Source organism: Physeter macrocephalus, chromosome 9 (assembly GCF_002837175.3).
Source record: "Physeter macrocephalus isolate SW-GA chromosome 9, ASM283717v5, whole genome shotgun sequence".
Lineage (NCBI taxonomy): Eukaryota > Metazoa > Chordata > Mammalia > Artiodactyla > Physeteridae > Physeter > Physeter macrocephalus.
Genome location: NC_041222.1, coordinates 43,475,497 through 43,488,512, shown reverse-complemented (window position 1 = coordinate 43,488,512; position 13,016 = coordinate 43,475,497). Strand labels below are relative to the sequence as shown.

Here is a 13,016-nt window from a genome sequence, read left to right as displayed (position 1 = left end):
GGGAGAGGCCACAACAGTGAGAGGCCCGCGTACCGCAAAAAAAAAAATTTTCTTGTTCTCATCAATTTCTTTAAGATTGAAAATGATTATTAAAAAAGAGTTGATTCACTTCCTGCCTTCTTTAACGGTAATTCAGTTGATTCAACTGTTCACTGTTACTCAGAGCAACAGAGGAATAAATATGGAAATAGTTGCAATTTGGCATTTAGAACTTTTTATGTTTAAATACCTGTATGTTCCTAATTGGGTTCTCTTTAGACTTATGAATATTTAAATTGGCTTGCCTACCCTAAGCATATTCTTGCTAATGGGAAAAGAGTTTTGGGATAGACAACAGTCACTAAATATGCTCTTGGGTTTAAAAGGGAGGTCTCCCTCCACCCCAAGATTTGCTACAGATGATCTTGACATAAATAATAGACTGCAAGCAGGTGATTGATTCCCTATCATTTTAGAATATGGTACTCTGTTGTTTTGTAATCCTGCCTGAACACTTCATTTGGTATATAGCTATGATTCACATTAGACTGAACTTAAATATTTTTGTAACTTTTTCCTTATTAAAATATGTTTGTTATAGAAAATATAAGCCAAATAGAAAATAGCAAAATGTTATAAAAGCCAAAAAAAAGTTAAATATAGGAGCCCTCCAATTTGAAGATTGCAACTGTCTATATTTTGAGATGTGCACATTCAATCTTTATTCTTATGAAATTTACTTAAATAAAAATGGGATTGTGATGTACATACTGTTGAAACCCGCTTTTCAGTGAACTGAAGTTGATTTATTTTTGAGAATTTGGTTGTTCTTTGAAATAATTAACTATACCTTCAGGTAGTGTAAAACCAGTATTGGGAACAAATAGTCTAGTGATTAAACTTTCCTGAAGAATTGAGGAAATTTTAAAGAATCCTCAGCTTTACTAGTCCTGTTAATAGTAAATAGAGTTTCTAATTATAGTAAGCAATTTTGTTATCCAGCATCCTGTCAACTGGATTCTTTAACTTGAATTTCTGTAGTAGTTTATCTGTTTTACAAAGAAAATAAATATTCCTAGTGATAAAGATAATTGTTCAAGATCCAAGTGTATAGTTTTTTTAAAAAAACTGTTCAATGTAGTATTAATGTTAAGTGAACTTGTTCTTTGTACTTCTTTGAAAATTATGGTAATTATTACGTGGAATATTTTAGTAAGTAGAGTGTCTTTGTTCCTACCACATTGGATACTGGAATTTTATGCATTTCTTTACAAAGAAAATCATGAGTTGAAAATCATCCTGATGGTAAACTATCCTTGACTGTAAACTTTTTGAGGCTTATCTTTGTAGTTTCAGAGTAGCAAGTAAGAGCACTTAGTAAATATTTTTTGAATGAATAATTTGAAATCTGAGTTTATATAGTGATAAATACAATTCATCCTTACTATTTGAAGGATGATAAATAGTTTAGGAGTAAATTAAATCATTACATAGAGTACCATATCCTTCTTAACTGCTAATTGATCTTGAGGAGGTGTTTCTTATTTATTTTTAATTTCTTAACATTTCTCTTGACATCTGTTATTTGTTTGCTACTTTAGGCAAGTTGCTTTGGCGGATATCATCATCCTCAATAAAACAGACTTGGTTTCAGAAGAGGATTTAAGCAAATTAAGAAGAGCTATTAGGTACAAAATTAGAAATGTTTGTTAAGTACCTACAAATTCAAAATGTGCTGTACAGAATATTTTTACCATGACTATTGGCCCTGTAGAAATTTAAGGTTCAAGGTTGACTTGCTTCAAGTATCATTAGGGAATCACATATTTTGTTGTTGCCTAATTGACTGTTATGTAAATAGTGATATATAAAATTGTTCCCCATTGCTTACAGAATATACAGTTGAACCTTGAACAACACAGGGTTTGAACTGCCCAGGTCCACTTATACGTGGATTTTTTTCCCAATAAACATAGTATCTGTGTTTTCATTTTACAGATCTTTAAGTTAACTAAGTATGGGGAAAAGTTTGTGTTCAATTAGAGATCATAATATGTGGAATTAAAAGAACTAGGGTTTGAGTCCTGATTCTGTTCAGACCCTTTCAGCTTCTTGCCCTTGGGTGAGTCATTTATCAATTCCTTTGTTTTTGAGGCAGAGATGGCAGTATGAGGATTTTCGATGGTGAGGCGGCTTGGTGCCTCTTACTCCTAAGTTGTTCCATGGTCAACTACAGTTCAAAGTTCATGGACTGTTATTCAGGGTCTTCTGACTCCCTCCTCATTTTCCTGTCTTCTCTTTGACTCTTTCCCTACATGAAGTGCCCTAACTTTACCCAGGACGGTTTACTTATTTTCTCATGGAGGTATCTTACCAAATCCTTTCTTTACTCTTAATGTATTCTCAACTGTCACTCTGTCAGTCCTTGAATTCATTCTTTTTCTCTGTTTTTCTTTTATTTTTTTAAGCTATTTTAGCCATTCTCTGGAACTCATCCCTTCCTTCCACCTCTTTCTCCCTCCCTCCTGTGAAGTCTTCCCTGTCTCAGGTGGTTTCACTTTTCCCTGAACCCTCATTGACTTTGGTCTTCCTTAACTGTCATCTAACCATGCCTGTTTTCCAGCTAGCTTTAATGTCTTCAGTGTCCGTGGCCAAGGCTGATCAACATAGGACAATATGAATGGTACTCAGATATGTGTTAAAAGATCCAACAGTCATTTGGACTTTTCAAATGGGGTTAGAGTTCAGGGACTTTTAATTATTTTGTAAGACCTAAACTAATAAAAGCCATCTACAGAGAAATGTTTGATAGCTTTTATTATTGGTCATCTTCAGTGCGTACAATCTGCTGACATCAGATTTTGAGTTTGTCAGGTGCCAGTTCATATAATATATGTTATGAATTGAATCAGTAAAGGTAAGGCTCATTAGGATTTTGGCTGCAGTGGTTAATGATTGCAGAAGAAAGAATTCATATTTTTCTTCTTATTTGGCTTATTTTAGTAGTACTATCCTCTTAGACTTTACTATAAAAAGCTCTAAGAGTGTCTCCATGTGGAGGGTAGGTAGTGCTGTATAGTATTGAATAATGTTTAAAATCATGGACTTTGGAATCTGCGTTTGGTTTGAGGCGTTGTTGGTAAGCTTCACACAGTGCCTGATACATAGTAAGTGCTCTGTTAGCTATTATTATCATTATTAGATTGTAGATTTTTTTCTTAGTTTACATAGTAATTTCCAGTTACAGTGAATAAAAAAGTGAAAGAAATAGAAAGATGGTTGATATTTTTGAAAAGTCTAGAAAAATGAAAGTGGTGAATGGAGATTATTTCTTTTACCCCTTTTGACACTGCTCTCCTAAATTTTGTTTCTCTTTTCAAAATCCTATGCATCATTGTGATTGTAGAACGGGGAACATAATCTATGTCACAAACATTTTTGGCATAAAAAGAGAAATTGTTACTACTGGGCATTTCTATCCCCATACTGACTATGTAAGCTGGATCTCTAACATGAGCAGTATTGACATTAGCCAGCTTGTTGCCAGCCTGTACTGTATAGCAATACCAGAAAAGAATTTGACAAAGCACTTTGATAAATTACAGACCCTTTGGGCTTTTTACCCTCCATTGTACCTCAGACTTGCGACTTACTCAGAATTAGATTTGAAGAGTTGGAAGAAGATAAACAGGTTTGAGAGGAAATAGCCTTCAGGTTATAGAGTATATTCAAAAGAGAAGATTAAGAGTTTTGTGAATTAGTAGAGACTTGCCTCAGAATCATTAGGAAGCCTTATCCATGAGAACAAGCTTGAACAAATAGCACATATCTTCAGCAAGTAACCCTAAAGGCAATGGAACTGATGATATAAATAGATGAGGTGTACAGTTTACTGCAAAGGATTTAATAAGTATTTTTGGCGCCATACAAAGGGAGCCATATTTCATTATCTTTGTATCAGAAAGGGGAGGCCTGGCAGATTAGGTAGAGATCCTAGCTAGAGAACTGAAGAGGTTATTCTATTAACAAACTGGACGTGTGGCTGAATACTGAGGACAGGCTGGGGTCAAAGCCACTCGTAACTAGGTTTTTATATCTAGCGTGTGTATAGCCATTTCCACAATGTGTGTTCATGAAAATTAGGTGTCAGTTAAAAGTTTATCTATTCATTTTAAGAATATTAGAATTACTGGCTATTTATGAATCATTTTTTCTAAAGTGAAGGGTCTTTATATAAATCACAAAGTAGCCCCTAATCTGTCAGTTGTGCAGATTTTTGCATATCATGTTTTAATGCATAAGTGGAATGTACCTGATTTATGATTAGAAGGAAAAACTAAACTATAAGAAATGTAAGTTTGTTTTTTATTGTTTATTGTTCTCTAGCTCTAGGATATATTTGTATATGCTTACTTCATGTTTTAGAAATAATGTGATGGAATGTTTTTTTAAAAAATTAACATTTTTTTACTTTCCTCATTTTTATATTTATTTCAGATCAACAAATGGACTGGGAAAAATTTTAGAAACACAAAGATCAAGGTACTTTTAAAAGCTGTTACTAATATTAACAATGAATAATTTTAGTTAATAAATATTAAGTAATTGATAACTATGTTTGATTCTAATATAAGGAAGATACATGTGCATTTAAAAAAAAAGTAGGCCCAAAAGGTTGTTTTGAATGTTCTTTATAAATTAGTTTGGCATATTTAGTTAATATATTGTAACTGAGGTCTTGTAACTAAGACCTTAGAGCCATGATTACACTGTGTAACTGTGCTTTTGCTTTAATGAGGAAGAAAACAAAGGATTTTGAACCACTCAAGGAAGTAATTAATATAGAAATCTGAAAAAATAATACTATTAGGAATCTTATCTTAATATGAGATTTAGATGGCTTTTTAATATTTTTAAAACTTTCTGAGTGTTTAATAGTTGCAAAAATAATGTCATGTAAAAATACATGGACCCTTTACATTTAAGTTCCTGATGCATTCTTTTTAAATATTTTGATTTTGATTTCCTATAGGTTCTTCTCTCTTTTTAATTTTGTTCATACAGATGTGCCTTACTTTATAAAATAGATGTGTTCTTAAAACATCTGTAAAATGAATTTCTGTAGATTGAACTCTATTTTGCATTGAGTGCTATCATGATTTCAGAAAATTTCTGTACAGAGGTATTTTTGTTAAGCTTATTTTTTTAGCAAGAATGGCTTAGCAGCTGATAGACCCAGCAACATGCAGCTAGAAGCTCTGAGGCTCACAGCTGGCAGTCTAGTGCCACCCAGTTCTCAATTCAGAGATTCTGTCCTCGGAAGTACAGCAAAGGCCTTAGTTGAGTGGCTTGTCTGCCATGGTAGAGATTAGAGGTGCTGACAGACTACCATAAGTGTTAGGTAGTAACAGCAGCAGCTGCTTATATGCATGTGAACAGCTGGGGAATTAATTTGGCATGCATTCTCAGAAGTCACTCTGCTGGTAGAGGTAGCAGAAGAATGCCCTTAGTGTTAAGTCCTCTATAAGCATACACCACATGTGCTCCCTTCATTTCAAATTCCAGTGTAGAAGGTCTGTGATAACCTAACTCATACCATGAGCCATTCCTCAGTATCTGTCTTCTTCCTGTTGCGTTACCATTTTCTTTCTTCTTAAATTTTCTGCTTTTTAAAAAATGACACACAGACAACCACATAATGCTTAATTAAGTTTTTAAAAATCATACCCATAAATAGCTGTGGTTTTGTTGTAATAGCATTTGTTCAGTTTGTATTTACAAATATTGTAAATCAGTTTTTTTGCCAGCACATCTGAGAATCTAGGAGCTTTCTGAAATAAAGAAAAAATTTTAATTTTCTTTCTTTCTTAAAAAAATTTTAATCTCTTAAGCATCTTGTGGTTGGCAAACACTTACAATAGTAAAATGACAGTCATAAAACTGCTATAAACGTGTAGAAAAGGCTTACCTTGAGTATTTAAGTTAAGGAATAAGAATGGCATAGTGTGGTCTCATTGGTGAGACTTTAGTTGATTTTGAGGCAAATGAAGTTCTGATGGACTTCAGGAGTGGAAGATTAGAAGAAGTGCCATTCTTATCTTTTCCAGACTTTTAAAAAAAATCTTGGAGATTAAGTGGACTGGATAGAGGAAAACCAAAGTCCAGTTGATCAATAATAAGTTAATCAATTCAACAGTTTACTGATCATTCTACTAGTTGCTAGGCATTTCATGGAATGTTGAGGATTTAAGCAATGTATAAGGTCAAAACTCTGCCTTTAAGATTAGTCATTTGGGAGAGACAAGAAAACAAGCAAAAATCAATATATTAAATATTATCAATATAACAGTAACGTTAAATGCACAGGATCCTATAAGATCAGGAAGATAGAGGAACAACTATTCAACTCTTCTTGATGAAGAGTCAGAAAATTTTGACTGAGAAGGTTATCATTGACTTGCATCTTGGAAGAATGAATAGGAGTTTTCCAGATGGACAAGAGTAGCAGTGGCTTTCTTGACATAAGGAAGATTTTGTATTCCAGAACCTGTGAATATTTTAGAATAGCTAGAACACATTGTATTATGTTGCGGAGAGAAAAAGAGGTATGACTGTGGAGATGGAGAAATTACCACAAAGGGTCTTGAACACCATGACACGTGGTTTGGATTTTCTCCAGTAGGCAGCAAGGAATTAATGAAGGACTTTAAAAGCAGTATGACTCTTGGGAGATGGATTGAATGTGGTGCTCTTCTCCAAGTTAGGAAATACAGGAAGGAGGGGCACCTTTGGGGTAGGGTAGTGATAGCAGTGGGTTTGGTAAAGGGGATTAGTTCCGTTTTGTAAACATTGAGTTTGAGATGCCACTAGGGAGGGCATTTGGAAATTTAGCTCTAGAGTTCAAGACTTACTATTGGATGGTATCAACAACTCGTAGGTCTGGGGTGGTCTGGTGGCCCCTGTTTCTGAGACTCACTGAACTTTGAAAAGACAACTATATCTCTGGAGTAGTAGCTGAACCTTCCTCCCCTGAGACAGCCAGAGCCCTCTTCCTTTTTCATTCTCCTGTCCTTGGTCTTAAGCAACTTAAAGCAGTCTTTAGACATACGGATAATTGAAAGCTCCTCATAGAGAAAAGATTAGGTACTCCTGGCATGGATAGTTCAGGAAATTAGGAGAAAAGATGAGCTTTGGAACTTTTTTCCTTCCCCTCTGTTTGCTTCATTCTCCCATTCAGTTTTTTGTTGTTTTTTTTTTTTTTTGCGGTACGCGGACCTCTCACTGTTGTGGCCTCTCCCGTTGCGGAGCACAGGCTCCGGACGCGCAGGCTCAGCGGCCATGGCCCACGGGCTCAGCCGCTCCGCGGCATGTGGGATCTTCCCGGACCGGGGCACGAACCCGTGTTCCCTGCATCGGCAGGCGGACTCTCAACCACTGCGCCGCCGGGGAAGCCCTCCCATTCAGTTTTTACATGATGGTAATAGTCTATTTATTTTTTCTGTGTTAATGTTTTGGCAAAGATCCGATGTTTTTATCTCTGAAGGGGGAAGTTAAATAAAATTTGATGCCATGGAAATTAGTTTTCTAGTTATATGCCTTGGATGAGTGAAGGAATTTATTTTTGATGGTGGTACTAAAGTCCATGGCAACTTTCATCTGGAACCTTAGACTTTTTCCTCTTTTATTCTCCATTGAGAATCTGGTGAGATACAGTGAGAGACTTTGATATTTTATTATTCTCTGTAGAATTTAACCTGTATAGGTCTTTTGTTGATCCTATCTGTTTTGAAAATATCAAAAGAATCTGGGTACAAAGCAGAATTATTTCTAAATCTATGATATGTATTCTCAAGGACACTGTTGCAGTGAAAACTGTAGTGTATTTAGAAACTTGTGTTTCAAACTGACTTTTGGTATTCACACAGTTGACCTGAATTTTGATATTCACACAATTAGCATGTGTAAACTTTTTAAACTTTAAGCTATTTCCTAAGTTAAAGGTGATAAACTTGGTGGAAAACTTCATCCACTTGTCACCTGTCAGTATAAATATTTGCTCAACTGTGATGGTGTGAAAGGAAATAGGTTTAATGTTAAGGCTTTGGTCTCTTATGTAAATTGATAATCAAAAATTTCTTCATGGAACATTTATACTTCTTTGCTTGACTATTTTCCTAATTCTGTTCATCTAGAATGTCCAGAATTTGAAATGTTACAGTCTGTTAACATAGAACTCTGGAGTATTCTTCTTTTAATAAGATGGGAATTTGTCTGCCTTGTGCCAGGAGAAGTGTTCACAATCTAACAGTATTGTTGCTGCAAGTATGAATATATGGCAGACTGTTGAGAATGAACAAAGCAGACACAGCTGGTCAGCCCTAAGTTAAAGGGATGGCTTTTACATGTTTTTTTATTTGAAAAAATTTTGAATTTGCAAAGTTTTGTTCCTTGTGAGAAAATTTAATAAATGTTTGGCAAATCCCTGGAGTCTGATTTTGAGACAATTATAGTTGTCATTTTCTTTAAACATTCCTCCATTATAGCTTTGATTATGGAGAAATCACTGTCCTTTACTGTTTCATAGGCTGACGTAAAATTTGGAACTCAATCACTAGTCTTTATAAATTTACTTTTATGTATTTAAACCAAACCTAATGCTAATTGTGATATAATCTCTTCTGATTTTAATCTCTGCTTTCCTAATAAATTAGGCTTAATTACCACCAGATAATTATAATAAAAATAATGTTTATTCAGACAGAGCACTAACTGGGAAGTTTCAGTCTATATGCAACCCCATCTGAAGGAAACAAAATCAAACCACATTCTTTAGATGTAGATAAGGGTCCTAGAGTGAATATTTATACATTGATTGTTTGACTCCTCATATTCTTATGATACTACCTGTTGTATCATGAAAGCAGGGAGCTGGAGTAAAAGAAATACAGAAATTCCAAAGATAATGTACCTATACTACTGTGTTATTTCCATTTGTTCAATTTCCCTCATTTCATCTTTTGAGTAATAAACTGCTACTTTTGAAAAGTTTCAGTTCTTTAACTGATTTTTTTTTGTTGTTATAAAAATATAGTTTGAAAAGCTCAAATTTTCAGGATTGAAAAGATAATTGAAGGTAAAAACAGACCAAAAAAACCACTACAGTTTATTGAAGCGATAATAACCAAGTAATTTTCTGCCTTGGTCTTAAACCATTTATTCAATTTTAAAAATTTTATGTATAAAAAATTCCATAAAAATTTTTTTACAACAGCTTTTTGTTCCTTGCCTGTCATTTTATTTTTCCCAAAATAGTATATACTGATTAACATTTATGTCTGCATTTCTAGCAGAATAGAGATTTTTTTTCTTGATTAATTGAATATATTTTACAGAAATTAACACTTCAAAATGGTTTTCTTCCTTTTAGAGTTGATCTCTCAAGTATATTAGATCTTCATGCCTTTGACAGTCTCTCTGGAATAAGGTATGTTTCCTGTATTCTGGTCACTTTTATTATAATGTACTTTTTATTCCGCAGTTATAGGAGTTACAGGAATGATTTACACAGATGCACATTTGATTTATGCTTCCTGTCATTTCTTTGGCATACAAGACCATTCCTAATGATTACATTCTTGAAAGTTTTGCTAAATGTATGTTCGGAAATCACGTGTATTCTCCTACAGAAATTATAGTGTAAATGGTAGTTAACTTTAGAAACTTATTGTTAATATTTCTTTACCAACCACTATGTGTAATTCTTTCCATGAGAAAATGCATGAAATACATAGAAAATTTTAGTTTGGTGTGTTCCCACAGATACTCCCTTTCCAGTAGTGATGGATCAGTTTCCTGCCTCTTTCCCCAGAGAGAATCCTTTTGATAGGGAAAGAAGAACAAATTGTTTTTCCCTGGACATCGATATCTTTTTTTTTTTAATTATTCTTACCCATTTTTAAGTGTACAGTTCAGTAGTGTTAAGTATATTCACATTGTTAGCAGTGGATCTACAGAACTTTCTCATCTTGCAAAACTGAAACTCTATACCAATCAGATGATAACTCCTGGTGTTCCCCTCCCTGCAGCCCCTGGTAACCACCATTCTGTTATCTGTTTCTAAGAATCTGATTACTTTAGATACCTCAAATAAGTGAAATCATACAGTATATGTCTCATTGTGACTGGCTTATTTCACATAGTTCTCAAGTTTCATCCATTTTGTAGTATGTGACAACATTGTCTTTTTAAAGGCTAAGTAATATTCCATTTTATGTATATACCATTTTTTCTTTATCCATTTATTCATTGATGGACATTTAGGTTGCTTCTTCCTCTTGGCTATTGTGAATAATTCTGCTATGAACATGGGTTGGGTGTGCAAATCTCTCTTCAAGATCCTGCTTTAAATTCTTTTGGATATATGCCCAGAAGTGAGATTGCTGGATCAAATGGTAATTCTGTTTTTAATATTTTGAGGAATCACCATATTGTTTTCCATAGCAGCTGCACCATTTTACATTCCCACAAACAGTGCACAAGTGTTCCAGTTTTTCCACATCCTTGCCATTTTCTGTTGTTTTTGGTAGTAGCTGTCCCAGTGGATGTGAGGTGATAGCTCACTGTGGTTTTGATTTGCATTTCTCTAACAATTAGATATTGTGCATCTTTTCATTTACTTGTTGGCCATTTGTATATTATCTTTGGAGAAATGTCTGTTCAAGTATTTTCCCCATATTTTAGTTGGAGTATTTGTTTTCTGTTGTTGTTGTGGCTGAATTGTAGGTGTTCTTAAATAATCTAGGTATTAACCCCTCATCAGATACATGATTTGCAAATATTTTCTCCCATTTCCTCTGAAGTAACATGAGTCATAACACCCTTATGTGAAAGGTAACCTCTCTACACCCAGAGGAAAAGAGCATCCTATCTCTGAAGACAAAGGGAGACACGAGGAATCTGAAGGCATAGGCCTCTCTGAGTTTCCCCTAGTTTACTACACTTGGCTCATCCTCTGTCCTATCATATCTTTCTGTGGCTTTTCACTCTTCATCACACCTAGCACAAAAACACTCAGGTTTAACCATTTCTTCAGGTCTTCATTTCCCTATGAAGGTTCCTTTGTCAAATAAAACCTTTATTAAATAAATGTATGTGCTTTTCTCTTCTTAATCTTCGTCAGTCTAATTTTCAGACCCAGCCAGAGACTTAGGAGGTAGAGGAAAACTTTTTCCTTCCCTGTGGAAGTTGTAGGCAGTCATTGTCCAACATTAAATATTGAACACAGTGAAAGAACATAGAATTTTTCAAACATTTTCTAAGGTCATTTCATTCCACACTTACTGCGTTAGTGACACTTAAAGAAGCAGCTGTTTAAGGTGAAGCCTTGTTCTGGATACGCCTCTGCATCACTTTTCTTTGTGCTTAGATGCTCAACAAGAGAATCCTTTCCTGAGCAACCAGCTGGGAAGGATTTAATTTGACACTTTCCCTATTAAGACCCCCCAAGGAGACTCATTCCCTCCAACAGTTCCTACAAGCCTTTTCTCTTTCCTAAACTTGCTGTTACTAATTTACCCCTCACTGTTCTTCAAGGCAAAACATCTGCAAGGTTTTAAGTCCTTTTCCTCCTCCCAACCTACCCCCATCAGTCTCTAAAGGTATGCTGCAGTTGTTATGGTTATAATTTATGGCATATTGATCTTTTGCTCTTTCCATATCAGAACAATGCATTTTTAGGATTCTGACCTTTTGTTTTCTCTCAACTACTGGTAACTGACTGTATAGAAGGCTTACATTTATGGATACTGTTTTGTTTTGTTTTTTAAGTAGATATATTCAAGGGAAAACATTGATAAAGGAAAAATTTACCCTTCTAATTTTCTTTAGGTTCCAGCATTATTTTCATCTGAGGAAGCATGTGGAGAGTTGATGAAATTTTGAGCAATTGTAAAATGCTTATGTATATTTTCCTAGGCCTGTATTAGATCTTTTGGAAATAAAAAAGAAATTTATTTAGCATATTTAACCACACCAAATAGTGTTGCTAAAGGTTAGTTTTTATCTCTATTATGTGTATATGTATGTATGTAAATGTATATACATTTTTAAGAAAAGTTTTTAAACAGTCTGCCAGTGTTTGTCTATTAGAATATGTAAACAGCATGTAAAATTGGAGCTGTGTAATAGATTCAGTTGTGGAAAGTCTCTCCCTTGTTTAGCTTTGTATCTCTCAGTAATACATAAGGTGAAATCAGAAGTGTATTGAGCTCTGAATTTATAATCAGTTATTCTTAGTTTGCAGAGAAAACTTCAAAATGTGCCAACAACACAACCTCACCTTGATCAGGTAAAAAAATCCTAAAAAAATGTTTTTAAAGTATCTCTTCAACTAAATTGTTCTGTTTAGGATTGTTTTATTAGAATTCTTTTTTATAACGCATTTTTGAACTATTTTGATAGTTTTCAGAATTTAAATGCTTTTGAGGTCATCTAATGTAGTTTCTTAATACGTAATAGGAGTTCATCAAACCAGAGTTATTTAGAATCTTAGAAAATCATGCTTTTCAGCTTCTCCATTCCACAGGTCAGTCAACATATTTTGGTTAGTTCTTCTGAAGGGAATTACTATATAAAAGCAGCCTGGGGGTTCTTTATGCAGCCTATTTTTAACTATATTTAACTAACCGATTAAGGAAAAGTCTAGTACGGGCATTGATGGCTAATTTAAATAAAAATTGACTTTGATTTCACCTTCAGATAGCACTGTAACTTTGAACTCCTTAAGGTGTTTTTCATCCTCTAAAACTATAATTCCTGAGGTAAATATTGAAGATGCTAGGAACAAAGAAAGTATATTTTCACTGTAACCATCTTTCTTTTAAGCAAGTTGTGGATGGTGGAGCTTAAGGGTAACTTCTTTTTTTAACATCTGTATTGGAGTATAATTGCTTTACAATGGTGTGTAAGTTTCTGGTTTATACCAAAGTGAATCAGTTATACATATACATATGTTCCCATATCTCTTCCCTCTTGCGTCT

At 34.2% G+C, this 13,016-nt stretch overlaps 1 protein-coding gene across 1 annotated transcript in view; it reads left to right on the top strand.

Moving 5' to 3' along the window:
* Nucleotides 1-13,016, top strand: part of ZNG1A (Zn regulated GTPase metalloprotein activator 1A) — a 43,673-nt gene that overhangs the window by 20,613 nt on the left and 10,044 nt on the right. Inside the window, exons 8-11 of the mRNA XM_007129205.3 lie at nucleotides 1,581-1,667; nucleotides 4,477-4,521; nucleotides 9,407-9,463; nucleotides 12,274-12,325. Of these exons, the coding sequence (XP_007129267.1) occupies nucleotides 1,581-1,667; nucleotides 4,477-4,521; nucleotides 9,407-9,463; nucleotides 12,274-12,325 (241 nt within the window). The remainder of the gene's footprint in view (nucleotides 1-1,580; nucleotides 1,668-4,476; nucleotides 4,522-9,406; nucleotides 9,464-12,273; nucleotides 12,326-13,016) is intronic.